Source organism: Podarcis vaucheri (genome assembly GCF_965113315.1).
Source record: "Podarcis vaucheri genome assembly, chromosome: 10".
Taxonomy (NCBI): domain Eukaryota; kingdom Metazoa; phylum Chordata; class Lepidosauria; order Squamata; family Lacertidae; genus Podarcis; species Podarcis vaucheri.
In genome coordinates, this window is record NC_138748.1 from 34,106,657 (window position 1) to 34,131,631 (window position 24,975).

At 43.6% G+C, this 24,975-nt stretch overlaps 1 protein-coding gene across 4 annotated transcripts in view; it reads left to right on the forward strand.

Moving 5' to 3' along the window:
- The window catches only part of ACSS3 (acyl-CoA synthetase short chain family member 3), a 64,104-nt gene that overhangs the window by 11,247 nt on the left and 27,882 nt on the right, over positions 1-24,975 (forward strand). For 3 of the 4 annotated variants that reach the window (XM_082240991.1, XM_082240992.1, XM_082240993.1), the window contains exons 3-9: positions 1,929-2,117; positions 7,133-7,267; positions 7,596-7,736; positions 9,863-9,943; positions 10,536-10,631; positions 13,969-14,120; positions 16,301-16,404. In XM_082240991.1, coding sequence (XP_082097117.1) covers positions 1,929-2,117; positions 7,133-7,267; positions 7,596-7,736; positions 9,863-9,943; positions 10,536-10,631; positions 13,969-14,120; positions 16,301-16,404 — 898 coding nt within the window. Of the gene's footprint in view, positions 1-1,928; positions 2,118-7,132; positions 7,268-7,595; positions 7,737-9,862; positions 9,944-10,535; positions 10,632-13,968; positions 14,121-16,300; positions 16,405-24,975 lie in introns of those variants that run through there. The other variant, XM_082240994.1, reaches the window with a different exon arrangement.

Here is a 24,975-nt window from a genome sequence, read left to right on the forward strand (position 1 = left end):
TGGCGAGCCAGCGCAGCACACGGAACGCCGTTTACCTTCCCGCTGGTAAGCGGTACCTATTTATCTACTTGCACCCGGGGGTGCTTTCGAACTGCTAGGTTGGCAGGCGCTGGGACCGAGCAGCGGGAGCGCACCCCGCCGCGGGGATTCGAACCGCCGACCTTTCGATCGGCAAGCCCTAGGCACTGAGGCTTTTACCCACAGCGCCACCCGCGTCCCTTTGGCTTGCTTAGCTTCCACCAAATGGTTTATGAACCACGGTTCACATTAACTGTGATCCTAGTGGCTGCATTGATACCTGCCACATGTATACCGTTTAATTGAAATTTAATTTCCTGCACCTTGATATTTAGGAGGAGGAGAAGCTGCTTTACACAGTCAGACCCTCTGTCTCCCTAACTCAGTATTGTCTACACTGACTGGCAGCAGCTCTCCAGGGTTTCAGGCAAGGGGCAGTTTAACTGGAGATGGAGAGAACTGAACCCAGGATTTTTTGCATGAAAAGCAGATTCTTTGCCACTGAGCCACAGCCTTTCCCTGTATCTCTCTTGGTGTGGCTCATTCTTATCATGCTAAACTATGATTTAGCATGACACCCGAATGGCTTGATTTCAGAAAGGGTGCACTTATTGTCCTATTAGATTTATTTGGCTAGAACTAGTATGAAATTGGGGGTGGGAAACATGGAGCCAAGTAACTAGTTTGAAATGAGGGGCTCATGTGACGTTGGCAGGATTTGATATAGTCTCATAAATATTATGAGAGGCAGACCTTGTACTCGGGGCACAAGCCTATCTGGGTTTATTTAATATAGCTTTATCTTACTTGCTAAAAAGTGCAACTTGCCAAACATGATAATTAAATGCTATACGGCACACATTTCTAATAAAATGGAGTAGCTCATGAGTGAAATTTATTCGTGTGTTTCTAAAGCACCTTTTACAAATAGCATTTTGATTAGAGCTTACTTTTGGTTGTGGTTTGTCTTTACGGAATAAAGGAATACCAACTTTTAATTTCTTGTTTATCCCGAGTTAACTGATGCAAATCTTCGTTTCCTCCCATACCTTGCCTCAGTTTTTGATCGTGTCGTTTCAAGTGGTATACACTGAATTAGCATGCTTTACTAATTGCTTGTGGTAGATTTATGCAGCATTGTCTTCTCTTAAGAGTGAAACGTTATTGATCTTGAATGTTTTTCCATAAATTGTTTTAGGGGGATAGCCACATTCTGGTTGTTTTAATAAAAGAACAGTCACAGAGTCATAGAGTTGGAAGGGATCATGTGGAACATCTAGTCGAAGTCCCTGAAATGGAGGAATATTTTCCCCAGTGTGGGATACCAGCCCATGACCCTGAGATTAAGAGTCTTGTGCTCTTATACTCTCACTCTCATAGAACACATCATGTGAATACAGGCCTTGCGCCATCAGTTAGGCCCTGACCAAGGGCCTCTGTGGCTAAGGAGTCCCCTCATTCTCCTCACCAAAGCCTTGGGCAGCCAGTTTAGCAGTGGGTGGGCAGTGGTGCCGCTTTAGAATAGGAACCAAGCAAGTTTCCATTGGTGGTGGTCACCTGCCATTTTAATTCACCCAAAATGCAAATCTATAGAATCCATGGATCTGTGGGTCCAGAGGCATTACATCTTGGGGAAATGAAATGGCAGCCAGCACCTGTGGTTTGTCTTTCATTCCAAAGTGTCACCGCTGCCTACCTGCTGCTAAAACATCACTCACTGGCGCAGTTTGCAGGTTGGTAAGTGGGGCTGTTGCTGTGACAGCAATGGCAGAAGAAGAACAAAGTGTGGCTACATTAAGGGGATAAAGCACATAGGGGATGGGGTTCCATCGGCACCATTGTGTTGAAGCCCCCCTGGAATCTGGTGCTAGTGCTATGTGAGTAACCTCCATAAACTGTTGCCTGCTCAGGTTTCCAAGCTAGCTGGTGTCATGAGGAGCCACGGTGTGAAGAAGGGAGACCGTGTTGTCATCTACATGCCAATGATTCCACAGACGATGTACACAATGCTGGCGTGTGCAAGAATAGGAGCTATACATAGTCTCATTTTCGGCGGATTTGCTTCAAAAGAGCTTTCAAGTCGCATTGATCATGCCAAGGTAACAATTAATTTTGCTCAAGTGTGGGAGAGGTGAAGTGAAACGGGTCTTGTAATAAATGAAAGCTGGCAAGTAACCTTGCACATCATCTGCCCCACTGGTGTGCTACTCACTAGTCAACCATGGAAGGAAAGCCTTGTAAATGAAAATACTATTTTTATTTTTATTTCATGATGATGATGATGATATTGTGATTTTTATTTTCATTTTTTTGCAGTCAGGCCAGTCAGAGGTTTTTTGAGGCTTGGTAGCTTTTATAGACTTTTTTTTTGCTATTAAGCAGGATATGAATTGCTCTAATGACAGTGTTTTCAGCCTCAGAACTGACCTTTTCTTAAGGAGCTGGCATTTCTAATCAGGACTGCTGACAGGTGGGTAGAAGTGGCAGGATTTAGGACCCTAGGTCAGCAAGGACCCCTGCCTCTTAGTTTTCATTAAAAAAAGAAAGAAAGTCAATTGGATATTTCTGAAGAAACTTGGAACACAAAACATGGGGCCAGCTCTAATGCTTCAGCACTCAGCAGGCAGCACCATTAGTAAGGACACTTAATCTCTGTTGCTAAGTGATCAGAGCAAGAAATGCTGAGCAGTTTCACCTGGGACTTGGGAGAGCCCTCCCAGAGCAGCAGAAAAATCAGGAGAGGCTCCTGGCTGCTAGCCTGATGCTGGACGGAGGAAGATAACTGGGGTATGTTTGTTTAGCAATTTCTGCTGTGTCCAAATTATTTCATTCACTTCCCAACTGTGGTGCCTTTATAGAGTAAAACACAATTGGCTGGCTTTGGTATGCTTTACTCAGAAGTAATTTCCTTGAAATAAACAAGGCTTCCTTCCTACTTGGAAAAATGGTGCTCTTGCAATTCGCCCCCCTCCCAAGTTTCCATGCCCCCACTGCTGGTCGGCTTGTCATCACAGGGCTATTATTTATTAATACACTGTTAGCCATAAACAAAAATATAAAATACAAGGTGAATTCACAAACACCTTACAGCTGTAGCATGTTAACAGTTCTATAAGACTGTACTTCAACACCAGGATACTTTTGTGTTGATCAAGGTGGGCAAAATGGCCTGCAAGCTGTGAAATTGCATATACTTGTTGCTTGTTGTATATTTGTCTCGCAGTTTTATCCCCAGGAGCTCAAGGCTCTGTACTTTTATCTTCACACCAGCCCTGTGAGGTAGGGTAGGGTGAGAGTTGGTCGTTCAGACACTAAAGCTCTGAAACTGCACATTATTTGAGGGTTTGGGGGGTTTTTTGTGTAGTATTAGGATCGACATTTTGTTTGTTTGTTAGGGTATTTTGCTGTAAACATCAGGACACTGAAACACTGTAGAAAGCTGCTTTTCTGGCTTTATTTACATGATCTGTGAATGGTAATCCAAAAGAAGGGCCTTCCTGGGTCAGGCCCCAGGACCTGAATGTAATAGCTGTCTCGCCTCCTAAGGTTTCCAGCAACTGCTATTCAGAAGCAGCTGTGTGGGCAGACAATAGCCGGAGTGTCTAGTTGCCACTGACTGCCTCATCCATGAACTTGTTTCACCTTCTTCTAAAGCCACCCAAGCTGGTGGCCATTGCACTATAGCCTGTGGGGATGTGTTCCATAGTGCAACTTTGCAGAGTGTGGCATATACTTGCTTTTTCACTCAGGAGCTCAAGGTTGTAATATTTACCCTGTCCCCTTTTTATATGTGCAACAGCTCTGTGAGATAGGATAGGTTAAGTTAATACAGTGGTACCTCTAGTTACGAACTTAATTTGTTCTGGAGGTCCGTTCTTAACCTGAAACTGTTCTTAACTAGAGACGTGCTTTTGCTAATGGGGCCTCTTGCTGCAGCTGTGCTGCTGGCACACGATTTCCATTCTCATCCTGGGGCGAAATTCTCAATGTGAGGTAACTCTTCCAGGTTAGCAGAGTTTGTAACCTGAAGCGTTTGTAACCCGAGGCATTTGTAACTCGAGGTACCACTGTATATGTACATAGGCAGCAGTCATCAATAGATGGGTGGGGATAGGGGATGGGGGAAGGACGTGGGTGGCGCTGTGGTCTAAACCACTGAGCCTCTTGGGCTTGCCAACCAGAAGGTTGGTGGTTCGAATCCCCACGACGGAGTGAGCTCCCGTTGCTCTGTCCCATCTCCTGCCAACCTAGCAGTTTCAAAAGCAAGTCAGTGCAAGTAGATAAATAGGTGGGAAGGTAAATGGCATTTCTATGTGCTCTGGTTTCCACCACAGTGTTCCATTGTGCCACATGACCCAGAAAGCTGTCTGTGGACAAACGTCAGCTCCCTCGGCCCAAAAGCAAGATGAGTGCTGCAACCCCATAGTCACCTTTGACTGGACTTAACCATCCAGGGGTCCTTTACCTTACGGGATGGGGAATGGGGCAGGGCCCCTGGTCTACCTATAGTGTACTGGGCCCAGGAAGTCCTGTTGGCATCCCTGCACCTAATACATTCAGAAAGTCATCAGACATGCTAGACGTGGCTCCACTCAAGAGCAGGGGTAGCCAACATGGTGCCTTTCAGATGTTGTTGACTAAAACTCCCACCAGCCCCAACCAGATTGGCCAATGGCCAGGGACGGTAGGAGTCGTAGTCCAAAACATCTGATGGTCATGGCTGCATTAGAACATCTTCAGGTGCCATAATGGGTGCTCCCCCATACTGTCTACCTTTCACAGTGTGGTTCAGCTATTGCAATATTAACAAGAAAGAGCCCCGTTACAAGTGACTGCTTTTCAGTCAACGCTTGCCAGCTTATGGCTGACTTTGCTCTGGCTAATTCTTGCTCTTCTCTTACTGATATGGTGTTTGCAAGTGATACCAGTGTAAGTAGAGGAATGAAGGGAAACGAACCTCCTTTCAGGCATTGCAGGAGAATAAATCTCAGCGTCAGTTACAGGACTTCATTTACACTATTTCTGCTGCCTCTTTCTTTCCTTGTTCATAATTATTTGTTCAAATTCTTTAGTCACGGTTCTCGTTTTAAAGAGGTGAGTACACATCCACTCTTGCTAATAAAAATAATTATTTTCCCATTCTGCTCCAGAGTAGCACACGCATCATATCAGTTTTCCGGTGGTTTATCTTGAATTTTAAATAGCTGTGGGAATATCACAAAAGCCCACCCTAGATCATTGTTAGTCTTGTCAGGTTATTGGAAGTCTAAAAGGCGAACAGTGATTAAAGATGTGGAATTGAAGTGTAGGTTTTTCTTTTATCTGTTGCAATACACTGAACAGGCTGTCATGTGTCTTTAGTTTTATGTGACTATGGTTAAGAAATGCCTCCCTTTAATAGGTTTTTTTAAAAAAATAAAAAAGGTATAGTGTTTAAAAGAATCCTTGAAATTTTCCAGTTGATGGGGATAATAAAATTTTGGCAATAAAATGCAAGTACTTGGAACCGCTCCACCAATAATGTTGATTACCTTTTTCTATAAACAGGGAATACATGATAATTTTTTATTTTCAAATTGGAAAAGTTTTGGAAAAAATAGGCAGACAGTTTCTCATTGTATTTCTGTGGGAAAAAAATATGTGTGAGGGCTTGGAATGTGTTCCAATTTGACAAAATGACACATTCTCCAGTCTTCAAAGACGTGCAGTCTCCGCTTGCTGCCAGTAAAGGAAAGTGTCAGGCACACAGTGGTCAAGCAAACTGCTCCTCACTTGTCATCATGCCCTTCTGTTTCTAATGGGAATTTGCTCACTTGCCCGTTCTCCAGAAAGTAGGTCAAGCACTCTTTCCCCACAAGTGCAGCCGACAGCTGGCCACTTGGGGGGAATGGATTGAAGACACTGAGGAACCAAGATGGCAGCTCACCTCACCCTGTTTCAAACGTGCTATTTCAAGGAAATCCACTAGGTGGTGAGGTTCAGTCTTGACACTTCTTTGTAATGTTTCATGAGTGGTTAAAAAGAGAGAGAAAGAGAAAGTACAAAACTTCTCCCAGCTATTTCTCTTTCTCTTTCTCAGCATCTTTCATAGCACGAACACTTCAGAAACATATTTACGTGGGGCAGAGGTTATAAAACAAATATATTTTCTTTTATATGTATTTACATAGGTTATAAAACAAAGCTTCCCTCTTCCTCCCCAGTTCAAGGAAATGTTTTCAAGGAAATGCATGCTCAACTTTCATTTTAAAAGTCGCCTGGTGTCCATGTAAAATAATTTATTCTCTTAACAAGAAAGAAATGTCTACACACAAATGGTATATCAGGTTTTCACATTTGATAGATAGAAGAAGCAGCAGTGTGAAGTGTGGTGTATCTGTGTATTAGTGGTGAGCTTGTGGTTTTAGGACTGGGTAAGAGAGGGACATGGGTGGCACTGTGGTCTAAACCACTGAGCCTTGGGCTTGCCAATCAGAAGGTTGCCGGTTCGAATCCCCACAATGGGGTGAGCTCCTGTTGCTCGGTCCCAGCTCCTGCCAACCTAGCAGTTCGAAAGTACCCCAAAAGTGCAAGTAGATTAATAGGTACTGCTCTGGCGGGAAGGTAAATGGTGTTTCCCTGCGCTGCTCTGGTTTCGGTGTTCCATTGCACTAGAAGCGGCTTAGTCATGCTGGCCACATGATCCGGAAAAACTGTCTGCGGTGCGGACAAACAGCGGCTCCCTTGGCCTGTAAAGCAGGCTTCCTCAACCTCGACCCTCCAGATGTTTTGAGACTACGATTCCCATCACCCCTGACCACTGGTCCTGCTAGCTAGGGATCATGGGAGTTGTAGGATGAGCGCCGCAACCCCAGAGTTGTTCGCGACTGGACTTAACTGTCAGGGGTCCCTTTACCTTTACCTTTAAGGGAGGTGTTGTTTGTATTGGATCCCAGCTCTCAGGAACAGCTTAGGGATCTGACTGGAATATGGTTATTTACAGGAATTGGAGGCAGGGCTCCTCATTCCCTAGCCTAATCTCAAAGTAACTTGTGAAACAACCCAAAGACCCATGATGATATTGCCCGTTTCGAAAATAATATTTTAACTGATAAAGCTCTCTCTCTTCTTTTAGCCCAAACTGGTTGTAACGTCAACTTTTGGAATAGAACCTGGAAGAAAAGTCGAATACATACCACTTTTAGAGAAAGCGTTGGAGATGATAGAGCACCAACCTGACAAAGTTCTGGTTTATAGCCGCCCTAACATGGTAGAGTTACAGCAAATACTTTGACACACTTTCTTGGACTATTCCCTTCCCTTTCTGACTTCATAATTTCCCTGAATATTTAATTGGAACATTTCATTTTTACGATACTTAAGTAACATTTATTTTTCTCTGTGGCAAAACCTCTATTGCTTTACTTGTTTAAAGCTTATAATTTTGTAAGTTTCAGTACAGCAGCTAAAAGTCATGTGGTAGAGAAATCAGGCATATATTTGGTGCTCCACAAGGAACAGCTAATTATTTCTGAGCCTTTCTTGTTGTTGTTAAATCCAGTTTAAATGGTTGCAGTACTCTGTCTCTTGACACGCAGGGAGATGTTGATCTTAAACCAGGGCGTGACCTGGACTGGCATGAAGAAATGGCGAAAGCAAAGCCATGTGACTGTGTCCCTGTCCTTTCGGACCATCCACTTTATATTCTGTATACATCAGGAACAACTGGCACCCCCAAGGTAGGCCTTCCTTTCAGTATCTGTGACCAAATTATGCTCTATTCCACATGAGGGAGAATTTAATTAAAAGGCTGAAAATGTTTTCCCAGAGCTTAGCACTCATAAAAGATTAGTGTTGTTGGAGCTGACTTTAATCGTATTTCATTACTCCAACATCACTTTTAATGTCTGAAGCGGTGTTGTCAGTGAATATTTGAGCCACTTGGATTTTTCTTCCCAACCAAAGTATTCCCAGCCTGCTGCTGCACCTTGCAGCAGTTCACCTTGAAGATCCTAGGTAGCTCCACTGTGTCTCTGATCTTCAGATTCTCTTGATTCTTCCTAGATGACACCACACAGCTTTTTTTTGGGGGGGGGGGTCCTGTGTTGCGCTGGATCAGGATAAGATCAAAGAAATAAGCTCCTGTGTCGTCATGGCATTTGGATGAAATCGATGAAGCAGATGAAATAAACCACATGAAATATATGGAATAGCGTGTGGGAAGAAGCAACATCAAAAGATAGCTTCTCAAACATAAACAAGAAGCAAGAGGAAAGTTTACAGCAACATATAGCTAACTTGAATAGACTAAATAAAAAAATTCCTTCCAGTAGCACCTTAAAGACCAACTAAGTTAGTTCTTGGTATGAGCTTTCGTGTGCATGCACACTTCTTCAGATACGTATCTGAAGAAGTATGCATGCACACAAAAGCTCATACCAAGAACTAACTTAGTTGGTCTTTAAGGTGCTACTGGAAGGAATTTTTTTATTTTGACTATGGCAGACCAACACGGCTACCTATCTGTAACTTGAATAGACTAGATGAGGAAAGGGATTGCTAGCAAATGGTCCATGAGGAGAGATGGAGAATGGCCTGAGATTAGGTATGAGGAACGTCAGGCCCAGGAGTGTAGTGCGGCCCTCCTGGCCCTCCTGTCTGGCCCTTGGGATTCTCCCCAGATGTGGCGCTCAGGCTGAGGAGAGTCCCCACCTTAAGCCTTAGTTAACAAGAAGCATCAGCAGCTGTATTTGCAAATGACTCGCACAAGTGGCTGGCGAGGCTTCTCACCATCTCATGCAGGGATCGGGGGTGGGGGGCAGATAGTTTTATTTATTTAATTTAAGCCATTTCTATACTGCCCTTTGATTCAAAATCCCCCACTAAGGTTTACAGTAACTAATAGGAACACCATAAACAGCGGAAGGCATTTCTGAAAGTAAACACAGCGGATGGAAAAAATACATCCGAGACTAAAAGCTTGGGGAGTAGGGGGGTGCTTTTGCCTGGCACCTTTGAAAAGAAAAAAGAGAAAAACCTGCGCATAAGTGCTAGGAAAACCTTGCTGGGAAGAGGACTACGAGAGAGATGCCATAGACAAAACGGTCTCTTTCCTCTGTGCCTCCCTCTGAGGGAAGACCTTAGCCTACTGAGAAAATAAATGTGTCCGTATCCCATGAATGAAGCAGTGCCAATTTAGATGTGCAAGACACTCTGCTATGTATCTGGCTAATTGTGCTCCCTGTAGTATCCAAAGCCATATCCTGTCAAGTACCGTAACACAAAACCAGGAAAACTAGGGACAGTGTTCTAAGGAAAGGCAAGTAGTGAGTTTTTCTCTCTCTAAGAAATCCCAAGTCAGACAAGTCAGATGCGCGGATTTTCCAGCCTCTGCTGTTCTCACATCTGGACTGTGAGATCTGGAAGGGTTCAAGCAGAAAACATCAGTATCTGGGCGTGTATGTTCTCTGTAGTATTTGGACTGAAAACTCCTAGTTTTTATTCAGTTACCTGAGGTTCAACATAAATCTTGTAATGTTCTTTGTAAGTTCATTAGGGCCAGGAGCCTTAGGTTACTGCAGTGCAGCTATCTGGTTTCAGCACAATATATAGGATATAAACCAAATTGCAAAGAGCAGTTGCTTTTATTTTAAAAGAACAGCAGTCCACACCTCCTCGTTGCAGAGATAAAGTCTAAAAGTAAAGGCTATTTCTGCTATTCTGAAGGGCTCCTAGGAGCTAAGGCGAGGGTTGCCAATTGCTTCAGAAAGTTAAATTATGGAAACAGTAATTTTCCTTATGGGATGAAGTTTCAGGGCATAATTTATTTACAAATGATCTTAATTTCACATTGCTTCTGACTTAGGGTGTTGTTCGACCAACAGGTGGCTATGCCGTTATGTTAAACTGGACCATGTCAGCTATATACGGCCTTAAATCTAAAGAGGTAACTTCTATTGATTTATTTTTCATTTTATAAATTGTTTCCTGTGAAATATCCCACAGTGATTTAACAATTTTAAAAAAGCATATTTAAAAACAATTTCAAGCACACTGCAGAGAGATTCAGACTGGAATTTAAAATCTCCACTTAAAAGGCTTGTTGGGACAGGAAGGCATTTAGTAGGTGCCAAAAAGATAACAGAGATCATGTCTGGTGTGTTACAGAAGGGTAGGTGCCACCACACTAAAGGCCTGAATCCTACATGGTTTCTGTAGAAGGCCTTCCCTGTAGTGCAGTGACCAGCTGGGTATATAAAGTGTGAGACAATATTTTAGCTCTCCTGGTTCCAGGCTGTATAGGGCTTTGAACACCAGTGCCAGCACCTCCCACTTCACCTGGTAGCTAACTGATAGGCAGTGTGAGTCTTTCCAGGATGGTGTCATATGGTAGCAATATTCCGATGCAATTAGCAGTCATGCTGCAGCATTTTGCACTTGCTGCAGCTTCTGGACCAACCTCAGGGACAGTCTCACCTAGTTCATGCTTATGAAAAACTGTGCTTATACTTAAAAAATAAAATCTTTCTTTCTTTTAGGTTTGGTGGGCAGCATCTGATTTAGGCTGGGTGGTTGGCCATTCTTATATCTGTTACGGACCTCTCTTGCATGGGAATACAACGGTTTTATACGAGGTGACTGTTTATTCTAATGTCTGTTATTTAATTACTTTTATAGGCTAAATAAGCTCTCGGAGAATTCTGGGGGAAAAACAAAAAACAGAACACCAATGCATGTTTTACTGTTATGTAAGTTTAGCATGGGTTTGACACGACTGTTCTTCTGCAGCCTTGTGTGTGGACTGAGCTGGTTCTTAAATGGCCAGGGAAGCTCTGCCCATCCAAAGGAGGCAGAACTTGGAAAGTCACCTACTGTCCTGGATCAGGAAGCAGTGGAAAGCCATAGCCTCCCACTATGACAGTCAGTGAGCCTGAGGACCTTTCCTCTTCTGTGTGCTAGAGGAGGAGAATGGAAATCTTTGCTTCTGGTTATAACTAAAACCACAGTTTCCCGTTGCATTCAAATCTGGGAAACTGAGGTTTGTTTAAACTGTACATACTGAGAGCCAACCTGGAATCAAGTCTTGAGTGGTAGGAGGCTTTAACTCTTTGGCACGAATAGGAGCTTTTTCCAATAGTGGGCGCATGTGAGCTATCAGGATTTTGACCACAGCAGGTGGCAAAGAATTAAAATCACCTCCACAAACCATCTCCACTACGGAGTTGCAGTCTCAGCTGGGGCATTCATTCCTGCTATTTGCTTTAAAAAACCCATGCATACAATGTGCAGGAAATGTCTAATGTCGGTGCATTGGCTCGTTTTTGAACTTACATTCCTGGCTTCATCTAAGGAGGCTACACTGGACTTCACATCCATATTTGTGAAGTACCGTGTTTTTGATCTTTAAGCCAGGCTTGATGAAACCTTTGGGAGGCTTGACAACCATATGTCAGGAGTGCTCTGATGGTGTTTCCTGCTTGGCAGGGGGTTGGATTCGATGGCCCTTGTGGTCTCTTCCAACTCTATGATTCTATGATTCTATGGGTGTTCAGTGATCTTTTCCCCTGGTTGTCTTTTTCCTCCTGCAGCCCGGTGATTGAGTACATTAAGCTCCAGTATGCAGGAGTGTAGTGCAGTGTTTCCCAACCACTGTTCCGCGGCACACTAGTGTGCCGCGAGATGTTGCCTGGTGTGTCGCGGGAAAAATTTAAAAATTCGAAAGATTTTTTTTTTTAAGTCAAATTTTCGATTGGGGCGCCGTCACTAGATGACCCCTGGGGTTCCCTCCCTCCCTCCCGCTCTGCGCCTCCCCCTCCTCCTCCTCCTCCGGGGAGGCCCTTCCTGGCTCTCGGCCAAGGCTTGGCGGCTGCCACTCACTCACTCACTCGCTCGCCCACCCGTCCCTCCATCCCTGCACCCGGCCTCTCCCCCTCTGTCCCCGGCGCAGGGGCTGCCGGGATCCGTAGTCCCCTCACCCTTGGGCTCCGCGCCCGCGCGGGGTGCGTGAACTACGTTTCCCAGCGTGGCCTGGCGGGCCGGCCGTTTTGTTTGAAGCGCTCTTCTCCTGGCCATGGAATGAGCGCAGCGGCGGCGGCCGGGCGGGCAGGGGCTCTTCCGCGCAGACCCCGCGCAGCCTGCCTGCGCCCCCGCGTAGATCGGGCGGCAGGATGGAGCCCGGGGATCCCCGCGGAGGCGGAGCGGCGGAGGCGGAGGCGGAGGCTGCCCCCCAGGTAGGGCTGCGTCGGGGTTTTTTTATTTTTGCAATGCTGCATCCGCACCGGAGGGGACGCATCGGACCGCGGGGAGACCCCTTGGCGGGTGTGCAAGGCAATGCATGCGTGCAGGCGTTGCATGGAGTGCAGTGCAATGCAATGGCAACGCGGCGCCCTGCATGCATGCATGCAACTTCCACCGGCGCTCCGGACTTGGCAGGTGAGGGGGGTCCCCAGTGGGCGGCAGAGAGAGCCGGGAGGGCGAAGGGGAGCCGGGGGGGGAGCAGCGCTGCTCCCCGAGCCGAGCCCGAGGGGAAACTTCGGCGTCGTTGCGCCGGGTGTTGGAAGCGGAGGCTGGCGGGGGCCCCTCACCTGCAAAACCTGGTCGCCTCTCATATATTTCGTGCATTGCATTCATCGCCCGCTTTCTCCTCCAAGGAGCTCCCGGGGGCGCGCGTGGTTCTCCCCGTGTTATCCTCGCAACAACAGCCCTGCGAGGTGGGTCAGGCGAGTGGCCCAAGGGAGCACCCAGGGATTGTCCTGGCCAGGTGGGGTGATTTGAACCCTGCTCTCTGCCCGGTCTTCGTCCTCATTTAGCCCCCACATGTGCATGACTGTGCATGACTGAGGTTTCCCCCCCCTCGTCTTGGCTATGGTGTGAGTCTGTGCTGTTAATTAATGGGGTTCTGCCTTCGGAGAAGATGAGCCAGCCCTCAAGGAGGTGATTATGTAATTTGCTAGCAATTCATGTCCCTCCCGGCGTGACGCTGCGCGCTGACGTCACGGGGCTGTAATGGTGGTGTGCCTCGAGATTTTTTTCATGAAACAAGTGTGCCTTTGCCCAAAAAAGGTTGGGAAACACTGGTGTAGTGAACAGGAAGCTGCTTGCTTGCAACAGTTGTTCTTTCAAGTGTGCATTCTGTCCAGTTTTACATCCTTCCTTCCATCCTTACAACAGGAGACTTATCGAGGCAAAATAGCTTCTTTATTTCTAGATATCTGGAAGAAATTTGGTGTGGAAGCTCTTCATCCCATATGTGCTGTTTTACTGTGTATGGATGAGGGATGGGGAATCAACCCAACTTTCAGAGCTTTCTACAAAGTCCTGCCAGTGGTCTGAACAGGTGCTTTCCTGTATGTTCAGACCGCAAAGTGAATGTTGCATCTAGCTAATTATGTTCGTTAGCCTCCTAGCGGAGTTCAGAGATGTAGGAAGTCACAGCTTGTTAAGGATCTGCTCCTGTAAGACAGCAAAACCCGGTGGGTCAGGCTGTTTAATCCCATATTAATTACTTGTTGCTTTCCTTTGTTTTCGAAGTACTGTGTATAGATAGCCAAGGGAGGATTAGTTTTACTTCTCACATACCAGAACAATTCAGAGACAACTCCTTGTGAGGATAAAATGGTGTTGATGGTGTTGCAGCTATATACACCCCTTTAAGTGTCTTGGAGAACAGAAATGTAAGTGAATAAATAAGAAAACATTGGTGCTAACACAGCCAAGAAATTGAAATCTCAGACACATTTCGTATCTGAACGTAGTGCACTTCTGAGCGCACCATAAGATGGAACTGAGCCCTTAATGGAGCAGCAAATGGATGCTTTCCTTCTAGTTGTATAAAGGCAATTTACCAGTTGCTTGAATACACCACTGACAAGTTGATAACTACTGTTACATTCAGGACTCAACTCGCAGAAGACTCATGGAACACTTTTACCCAATGACAACTTTAAAAACACCTCCCAAATCTCTTTGTAGGGGAAGCCTGTGGGAACGCCAGACGCTGGAGCTTTTTTCCGTGTGCTCGCAGAGCATGGAGTCGTAGCCTTGTTTACTGCACCAACTGCAATTAGAGCAATCCGTCAACAGGACCCTGAGGCTAACTTGGGGAAACAGCACAGCCTGACAAGGTGAGTTTAGATTAAGCCAGAAGCTTGTTTTTACTCACTATCGGAAATAAGCCCCAAGTGTATATCTCGAGTTCAGCCAGCTGTGAAGATGCTATAACAAATAGGTTTTGTGTGTGCATATATACTATGGCCATAGGTACATACAAATGGTCAAACCATCATTGCAGTGTTTCAAGCTTTCATTCCCCCTCCTTTCTCCCTCAGAATGCACCAGTTTCCTCCTTTTCTCCATTACTAGTTTGAGCAACCCATCGTGTACTGTGACATATTAATAGGTCGAACTATGATTTGCACAGACCATGGTTTGCTGACAAAGCAGAACTGGAAATCATGACATGAAGTCAGCTTCAAATTCTAGTTTGGAGATAAAGACTTTCGAATACAATAATACCATAAAATATTTGTTCTAAGAAAGAGAAAGATGTAACCAGCCATCCGAGCCTAATCTGTTTTGACCTTTTGAGCTTTTGCAGTGACAAGTGATCAAAATTGGTAGTTTGGCAGCCCCAGAGGTGGGTTCAGAATGGAATATATCTCAGGCTTGTTCTTAAAAATTAAAATATCCTATTATTTTACAATGAAATCCCTTTTATCTCCCCTCCCCCATATAAACACACACTGGATAGGGCTGCATATGATGACTCACCATCTGTTTTTTACAAAAATGTTCAGATGAGAAACCCTGCAGTCCTCAGACAATTAAAGCCTGAGGGGAAAAATGATTCAGCTGTAATTTCCAAACAATAAAGTGAAAGTGTGTTGAATGTACATACACAAAACCTCGGCTAAATAAATCCTTGTTAACACAATATTTAGATACCAATATTACACTTACCCCAAACTACTAGCCCTCATACCAGAAATTTTGTTACCCTTTAAGGCAAGGGTGGGGAGTTGCTAGCCCTCCAGATGCTGGACTCCAGCTCCCCTCAGCCCCAGCTAGCATGGTCAACAGTCAGGGATCATGGGCTCTTTAGTCCAGTAACATCTGGAGGGCCATAGTTTCCCCACCTGGTTTAAGGCATCACAGGCCAGCTGTTTTTAGTTATGAATGTTTGTTGTGGAATTTACTTATTACAGATACTACAATCTGAAGAAGATATTCTGGGAATTCTAGCTGTGTTATTTATGACTGTACTGTTTGCTGCTTAAATAGTAATGATTCCTCAGCATCTCTGTTTACCAGAGTGGAGGTAGGATTTTGTGTAGCTTCCAAAGTGCCAATGAGGTGGCCCTGTCTTATAAATAAAGTGCTGAAGAGGCCAAAATGCTGTAGCAAGGAGAGAAGAGATCGGCTTGCATAGGTTTGAACATGACTTTTATCACATTAAACCTAGTATGCATTGTTCTACAAACAAAAAATAAATATTTATGGGAGCTCCTCTGCATAATTCATCTGTAGCTGTTCAGTTGCTGACATAACATATTCTCTGTTTTATTCTGCCATTTTATGGACAGGTTTCCTATGTGTCTCCCTCCTTATAATTTGCAAGTGTCTTTTGCCATTTGTAGGACGCATGCCATTGTCATTTCTCATATATCTGTCAATGGTCCTATTTATTTACTGCTTAGCTCCCAGGATTCTACCACAAAGAGTTTGTGGAAACCCCCCTATTGTATGCTTCTTTCTCTACCCCTCTCAGAGCCTGCACTGGGGAGATCCTCCTTTTACAATGAATTTGGTACTGCAATGATTTCCTGGGTAGGGCTGACTCTACCATTAGGAAGAGTAGGGCAGTCAACTCAGGCAGCTCATACTGAGTGTCCTGAAAGGGTAGCAAATTTTTATTTGCTGTGTTTTTACTCTCACAGAGAGGAGTTTGGGGGATTTTCTGCTTCCTTCACCAAATTAACTTGGCCAGTCTTGGTTCTGTGCTCTTGGGGAGGCGGTTGCTAAGTTGCTGTTTCACTTCAAGCAGAAAAAATGCCCTGTCTCAGTCGTGCCCCTGGAAGAGAACCCACTTTACCATGGATTTTTCTCAGCTAAGAAGTGTTGCAGCTACTTCTGCTAACTGCATGCTAGTCACCTCAGAGCTCCCTTCAGCCGTCTGTTAAATCAGCTTCATCAACAGGGAAAGTCCATAGCTTATTCTTCAAAGCACGCACACAACACTTGCCTTAGCGGGCTTATCTTTTTTATATTGCGGAGACATGCTGAAAATAATCTTTATTTGAAACAGGTTCCGAACACTTTTTGTAGCTGGTGAACGCTGTGATGTGGATACGTTAGAATGGTGCAAGAAAATCTTCAAGGTTCCGGTTTTGGATCACTGGTGGCAAACTGGTGAGTTCTGTGCATTTATAGCCACCTTTCCGAATAAAGTTTTTGTTTTCAAGCCAATTGATATGTAGAGCTTTTTGCTCTTCTGTGAATTTCTCATTGCAGTTGAGAATAGTTGGGATTCATTCCTCATTTGGCCATGGACTCCCATGGCTGTGGTTTAACTTATTCTCTTCCTAATTTCATTTGGGGCCCCTCTTACTATTTTTCTAGTTTCTGTTCTCACAAAACTGAGCTATTTGGTTTATTTTGGAACTGGGAATTATCTGACTATTCTTTTACTGGAAAAAAAAGACATGCATCATTCTACTTATTAATAAAGTGAATGCAGCCCCAAATGGGGCTTGCTGGAAGCACCGACCAACTGATTAGAACTTAGCTTGCAGGGCTTTCTGTATTTCTTCTGTTGCCCCTGCGGGCAAAGAAAGCAGGATTTGAAGCAGCCACCAATTAGCTGATGCTGCAAATCCCACTTTCTTTTCCCACCTGATTTGAAATAAAAACCACACAAGGAAATGAAGATACTTCACCTGACTTCATGGTGAAACCAGGTGATAGAAAGGTGGGCATTCCCATTCACTTGCCAAACTGGTCTGCCTGCAGGTGAAATCTGGATCCGAATTAATTATCCTAAAATGTTTAACAAATATATTACCCCAGTAGAGAGACCTCACATTCCCATTGCCTCCTGGTGCTTTAAATTCTCTCCCACCTGCTGTTGGTTCAAAGTCTTGTTACTGCTACACTGACTGGGCTCTGTATATTCCTCTGTCTCTCATCCTTCAATACACAAAGGAAAAGAACGCACAGGAAAAACTGTCAACATTCCTGATAATGCCTCTTCAGATGATTAAAGGTTGGGGAAATAAAAAATATATTCACTCAGTGACAAGAAGACATAAAAGTAGGTGCCAGGAATGCTTCCTTGGGGAGAGAATTCTGAAAGTGGGTCACCACAACAGAAAACAGCTTCAGCCCTTTGCTCAGCAGGAGTTGCTTTTCAGCTGATGCACCTTGCTGGATTTCTCAGTGCCAATCAGCCTGCAGCAGCTGGGCCCAGTTCGTTTTCCTCCTGTCCTGAAAATTCAGCAGTTTGATCTCTTTTCCTCTACAGAGGCAGAAGAGCCTTCCCAGGATCTCGCCAAACAATTCCAACTTTCAGTTTTGCCTCCTAGTCCCGATCCCTCCTCTCCTTCTGGTGATGATATATTGGCTGGAAGCAAATAAATAAATAAATAAAAAGAACCCATTTCTCCAAGTGGTCTGCACACAGGAGCAGTGTAACGTTAGAGCCATAAACTCAGTGAAAAGAATCCCCCCCCCCCCGATTACTTTTGATGAAAGCGGAGCCACAATTGTAAAGGAAAAAATGGTTAGAAAATGATTTAGTAGTAGTGTCTGTGATAATTTTGCCTTCAGTTCAGCTAGCATACTATGTATTGGCTGCAATTCCCTACTATCTCTTGTCTGATCGATGGGCTATAATAATATCTCCAGACATATTTTGCCCTGCAAAAAATCCCTAGTCTAAAATACTGGGGAGCTTCTACCAGTGATGGACCAGAGGGATGACTTCGTATGACAAAGCTACCTGTGTTCCTATCAGACATGTGCCTTTATTTCTTCTGTATTGCATAGACTCTGTAGCAAGGGCAGCTAGCATCACCATCTGTTCGTCTGTCTGCCACTTTCCCACAAAGTTGTGCCACAACAGATCAGGTGAACAATTAAGCGAAACAAATATATATATGAAGCAGTATCATCAGTAAATAAATACAAACAACAATAACAAAAATCCGTATAGGTTTATATAAAAAATGATCTAATTTAGCAGCTTAAAAGTAAGAAGGAAAGAGGAATGAGGCCTAACACAGAAACTATACACATTTTTCTATGTTGCTTTCAATAACATATGCATTCACGAACACTTTACCTTAGTATATGCATTTTTGTAAACGTTACCTGAGTGAAGATCTGCTGTACAAAATTCAGAAAAGTGGATGGCTGTGCTTTTATGGACGGTGGAGCTTCAGTTTGGGAATTATTTTTGGAAAATGTGAAATCAGTAGGTTTACCTTTAAGTACAAACTGTATTAAATTTCTCCTCCATCCCTAGTGCCACCTAAGCCAGTTGTAGAGTTTCAGTGTTAGCCTGTCTTCCCCATCCCTCTGAAGATCTCCCCTCCGCACTCTGCCAGTCTTATTCATTATAACTGTGAGATTGGATTGTATCCATTCCACCTCACTTGTCGCTGATGCTGCATGTAAGTTAAGCATGTATCAGGAATCTCTTCAGTTCCTCTCAACTGTTTAAGCTCAATCGCTTCCTCTTGCCTCTGCCCCTCTTCCTAGCCATTATGTCATTACTCTGATTGTAGGGAAAGGAATAGCTAAATCACATTCAGACATGATTTTGATCTCAAAAGTTATTTTAAGATCCACTAGAAGAATTGGGTTGGAGGGGTCACTTTTAAAATCTTATTTCCATAAGCGAGAGAAGCTGTGACAGCCTCTGGTTTTATATATTTCCTCTGAAAATGTTACAGGCTGCTGATGTCATTCGTGTTGCCTGGCAACACTTTTTTTTCTAGTTCAGAGACTGGAGTCCTCATTAGGGTAAAGTAGATGGTTTTACTGATGATTTGAGAATAGGGAACTGAGAGTTAAGCTCCATGAATCTCTTTTATAGAAAGAATAATCCTTTGCAAGATTTAAGGCAGCCACAGCGGAGCCTTTGTTGCAGAGAGAGCAAGAAGCAGTTTATAAAACACTAATCCCTGCTGTAGATAATTTTTACCCAACTAAAATAGTTAGCAGCCCAATCAGTCTTTTTCATCTTTATGGTATTAGTCTGACTAAAGTAGAAACAATGTTTTCTGGACACGATTAAATTGTAAATGAGATATGCAATTACTTTTTCTAACATCAATTTGCATCTAATGTCCACTGTGCAGCATTATAAACATTTGCAACAGAGGAAGCTAATAAGATACTTTGATTGAATTAAAACTGGGAAACACATATTGTAATCATGTGCATGAAAAAAAAGATTGTGTCTTTATTATGCAATGCATGATACATACTGGAAGTAAATAATGGGAGAGATTTCCGAGGTGATTCTTTCTCCCTTAGTCGGAGGAGAATGCTGTAGTTTTTCTGCCTTTCCTTGCTACAACATAGTAGTTGTCTGCTTGCCTCTTCCTTACATCTTCTGTGGGGCAGTGCTGAAGTCATGCATGCTATGAAAGAAGGGAGCCTGGTTGACCCAGAAAGAACAGGATATAAATGTACAAAATTACAGTTTGAGACTTTTTCAATTAAAGAGCAAATGGATATACATCTTGATCATCTGTGGAGGGCTTCCATATTTTAAGGCGGAAAGTAGGGATGGGAATGGAGAAAAAAATGCCCTGTTGCCTCCCCCCACTCCCCATTTTTCCTATAAGGTTTGCTCAACTTAATTAGCAGATTCCACAGATTGGCTGATGTGGAAGGATACCGCAAAGGACCAATCAATAGGGAACAGATCTAGTTGTTCAGTTGCCAGATGTTCTATTGCTTTACACAGTGAGGCAGAAGGATGCTGCCTTCAGACCTTTCATGCTCCTGGAACATCCTCTCGCTTTTGCTTCATGGGCTTCAACTGCATCCAGCCTGCTTCCGCTAGACTCCCTGACTCCCAGGCAAACACCTGGCCTTTTGGCTCTAGGGAGCATGCACATGGCCCCTCTGCTGGAAAATGATGCGCAATCAGGACCTCTTTATAAATAATGTTATCCGTATGTGGAGATACACATGGGTCTTTGTACTGGTGATGATCTGAATATATGGTGTGCAGTGTTTTCTCCACAGCAGATAGACGGTTTGTGCAGTAGGTGTGCATATAAACTGCCAGTAATGTATGCTACATGTGACAGAAGAATCAGCCTTTCATATATTACAGCATAAAACTGCATTTCCCCCAACACAGATGATCATCTCTATGTTTGAAAAACCTTACTTGTACAGTAGGGAGTTATCCTTCAGAAGGACGAATGTTTCTGCATGGTGACTAGCCTGCTCTTGTAGTGATCTTTTGATTTGTCAGTTTGTTCTGCAGGCCTTTTCTAAGGCTCCATAAAGTGAGTGACAGAAACGGGGGCCAGAAAAACCAGCCCAAGTTAAATCCTGCTTATTTCAACTAACCATAGCGATTTAAGCAAAGTAGCTGGATCAGAACTATAGTTTTGCTTCCTTCATTTAGGTCATTTTTCTCAATCTGTATAGTGGGTAACAGTATAAAACATTTTATTCCATGAGCGTTCAACAAAATTGTGCATATGCTGTAATCACGCTTGAGGGCGGCATGAGAAGGAGGCAACAGGGCATGTGCCACCCTGTGGGTTGGCAGGGTGTCGTGAGGAATGTGCCCCCCTAAAAACTGTGCCCAGGGTGACAGCCCACCCCGCCCACACTGTGCCTCCAATATCTAGTAGTAACACCTGTGCATACATCAATGTTGCAGTGGTCACCAACCCCATCCCAAAGCATTTCTGTATTGGCACAACAAGTCTTCATGCAAGGTTGGAAGTATATTCCCCCATAAAATGACTAAATCCACAAGGAACCGTACAGAAACAAAAAGGTCTGCCGCTGAAATGCTCTCCTGTTTTAACTGATCCGTGGAAAACTAGTTTCAGGAGCTTATGAGCCCACTAAAATTAGCACTTAAATTTATGGTACTTACTATAAAAATCATATCTGCCGTGCAGTACCCTGAGAGTAGAATTATTTCTTGCATGAGTTAGCCTCCTATTGATTTTTCACGGGTGCCATAGAAGTGGATCAGAGAGCCATAGCACTGGAACCCTCAGGTATGTTGAATACTAAAAATAGAACATTTTGTAGAGATTGCTGAAGAATATTCAGTTATAGAGTAGCTATGTTTGGATAGCCTTACTATCTAGAGAATGGAATTTGTTTTTGAAAGGAAATGAAACAAAACGACATTGGAGAAGTATGTTGTTTTAGTGAATGGATAGACAGCACACTAATTTAGTCTCTCTTGGTACATTTAACCTTTATTAATATTTGGGATCTTTTGATTATTGGTTTGTGAGGAATCCTGTGAGATTCCCTGTGTATATAGCCTTTAAAAATATGACTTAATTTATTGCCTTTGCTGACAGAATCATTGCTTTGCAGTTGTCGTAGTGATTTTCTTGCCGTTAGCTCTCCTGATTTCTGACAGCTTGTATGTGTAACAGAATTAACTGGAGTCCACAAAGTGCTTTTTCAATAGTGATAACAAAGTTACTAATAGTTCTTTACTTGGCAGGCTTTTATCAAGGTAGATTTGGAGAGCAAGAAACCAAGTAGGCTAGAGCAGGGGCTGTTGAAATTTCTGTGGGAACCACAAAATACCCGTTTCACAGAGGAGGACCTAGACATGCTTAGCTTCTTTCTCCTAAACAAAACAAAACAAAACAAAACAAAACACCCAGTCAAAACAACTACATTGGCCACTAGCCATTATGACTGTATTGTCCCTCCACTATAGGAAAATATGCTTATGTTGTGTTTATGCTTATGTTGTGCTGCAAACATCCCATAGGCAACTGACAGGCCATTATCTGAACAGGGTAGTGGACTATATGGGCATTTGGTCTAATCCAGCAGGCCTATTCTGTTCTTAAAATGGGGGGGGGGGGAGAGCAATGAGAAATTCACCTTTTCCTATGCCACCAGTGAAGTTGTAGCATAATTTGATTGAGACCGCTGCTGTTTTTCAACATCATGCTGTTAATAAGTTCATTAAGGACAATTTCATCCATTCTAATCCCTTTGAATGGAACAATGGTGTCTTTTTCAGGCCACACATGATCCTTGCATCATCTGTTAGCCAAACCTGCTTTCTGCTTCATTGACAAAGTTGATATTTATCAAACATCTTAACTAAAATTACAGTGGCGCTTTATTGACATTCACTAGCGGCGGGGCTGTTAACAGCTTGAGGGTTTGTTTTTTAAATGACAAATCTTGAAATTAATTTAGTCTGTGTTTTAATCCTGCTCTGAGTAGGCAGGATGGACTGTGCTTTTGATTATGGCAATGATTTCTCATTACAAAGTTCTCATTACTTCCATGTTGTTATAAACATACAGCATGGTCGTGAAAGAGGTGCACCTACAGATTTATGCCAATGGATTTGTAACTTTTGGATAAGGAATCTATATATAAATGACTAAATGCACCCTTAAGTAATTAAACAAGTCGCTTTAAGACTAGAGGAGCTTGGGACTTCCGGTGTAGCGCGTTCCCGTTACAAGCGGGGGTTTGACCGAGAGGGAAACCCTGGGCTATTTTGGGGGACTGGGGGCGTCTCAGGGCACGGAGACCCCCCGAAAAAAACCTCTGGAGGGTGTCCAGAGGATCCGGTTCCCGCTCTGACCAGAAGCGAGCAACTGCGCCGTCAGGTAGCCTCAGTAGAGGCGAAGAGAGCGGCGGTGTTGCTTAGCGGGTTGAGGGAAGCCATTACCGACCTCCTAATAGCGAAGCCCCGAGCTTGCGGTGAGAGCGCTACATTCCTAAAACAAGAAACCCCGACCTTGGACCATCGTGAATCTTTATGAAACTAACAGCGAAAAAGTCGGGGAGTAATAAGAAGAAGCAAATGAGGTTCAGCCTGGTGCCGAAATCAAGTTTGACACAGCGCGACTGCAGTGCAGGCGGAAAGTGAAAGTGAGTCGCCTTAACGGATACTATGTTTTCCTTTTATGTATCTTCCTAAAATTAACCTTTCGGTGTAGAAATTGTGTATCAACTGAGCGGTGGGAAGAACAGGGAAATCAGGGCGAATTGTTCAAGCTGAAAGCCCTTGAGGAAACGGAGGGTTGGAATAGAGGAAGGGGCGCTTCTCCATTTTTTGTGCTTAAAACGCAACGGAGAGTAAAACCGGAAGAGAAGGCTCCGTCGCCATTGCAAAGACTCTGAGCGTAGCAGATCGAGGAAAGTACAAAGGACTGGTAAAAAGCAAAGTAAAAGGAAAAAAAAGGAATAAAATTAATTATTAATTGCTACAACTCCGGTAGCGGGAAAGTATATATATGAAGGGCCATCTGTAAATATCGCTTCCCGTCTATGTGCTTTCGGAGTTTATGGACTTGCACGACCATACCTCGGGAAACAACGCTACTTTAAAGGGCCCCGGAGCCCCCTGGCGGTGAGAAAAGGACTAACTGGCTCCCAATTCCTCCTATGCCCCCCTTTTTCTCTCTCCCTTCACTTTATATTACTGCATATTAATTTCGAACTGCCAAGAGAGACGGACCTATTGGAGAAACAGGACATTGTTATACCTCCGGATACAGCGTACCTTTTCTCTTTTCTCTGTTCATTCTGTTTTTTCTATTCTCTCCTTCTCCCCTTTCCTTTCCTTTTGAAGAGTCTCAGAGATTTTTAGCGACAAGACTAAGACCAGCTGGAACCAAACCTTCTCCCTCGACACCTTTCCCTTCAACTGACTTCTCTTCGTACTAATTTTTGGACTGGTAGGAGAGACTGAGTTATTGGAGAAACAGGTTATTGCGACATATTTGCAAACACTGTTACTCCTAAGAGACCTCCAGGGTCGAGATTAAGACCAACAGGACTAATTGACTCAGAAACCTCCCCCTATTTGCCTCTCCTCTTTTTATTACCCCACTTTTCTTTATACCAATCCCTTCCAGTGTGACCAACGGAGTATTTGGGCTAATCTGAGTGGAGATAGTAAGGATCACTAGAACAACCGTATCCCCAATATTGTAAATATTAATGTGGGGGAAAAATAATTGTGTTTACCAATATCTGTAAAAAGGAAAGCCTGGTTGGGAAGCGCAAACGAAGGAAACCTTACGGAGTGGGGCAAATTTAAGAATTTAAGATGTCACACACGGTGAAGAAAGGTACAAATGGGGGGACGCCAGGGGACAGGAGAGGGTCTAAACAAGAGACGGACTCAAAGACAGATATTGTGAAGATGTTAATGGAAATCAAACAGAGTCAAAATAACTTAGAGAATAAATTAGAGCAAGTGGATAACAAAATTGGAATATTAGATAAAAAAATGGACGAAACAGTTAGTGAACTTAAAGGCCAAATAAAAGAAATATCCAGGAGAACACAAAACGTAGAGGAAGGATTAAAGAAGACAAGATTAGAAGTAAAAGATTTTAAAAGGGATAAAGAAAAGGTTAAGATGGAAATGATGGAATTAAATAGAGTACAGGAGGAGATGAAGGATGTGATAGCGATGAATGAGCTGCGACAGAGAGAAGGGAACCTTAGGTTGAGAGCTGTACCGGAGACACAGGGTGAGAATATTAAGGAAAAACTGATAACAGAACTGGCAGAATGGTTGGACATAACAACAGAGGAAATGGCCCAAAATGTGCAAAATGCATTCAGGATGCGGATTAAAACAACAAAAGTAAAGAAATTTACAGGGGACTGCCTGATTACATTTAAGAATAAGGAAATGAGAAACAGGATTTTGCAAAAGAATAGGGAAAAGAGGTTGAATATAGAAGGAAATTATATAATTTTCTTTAAAGA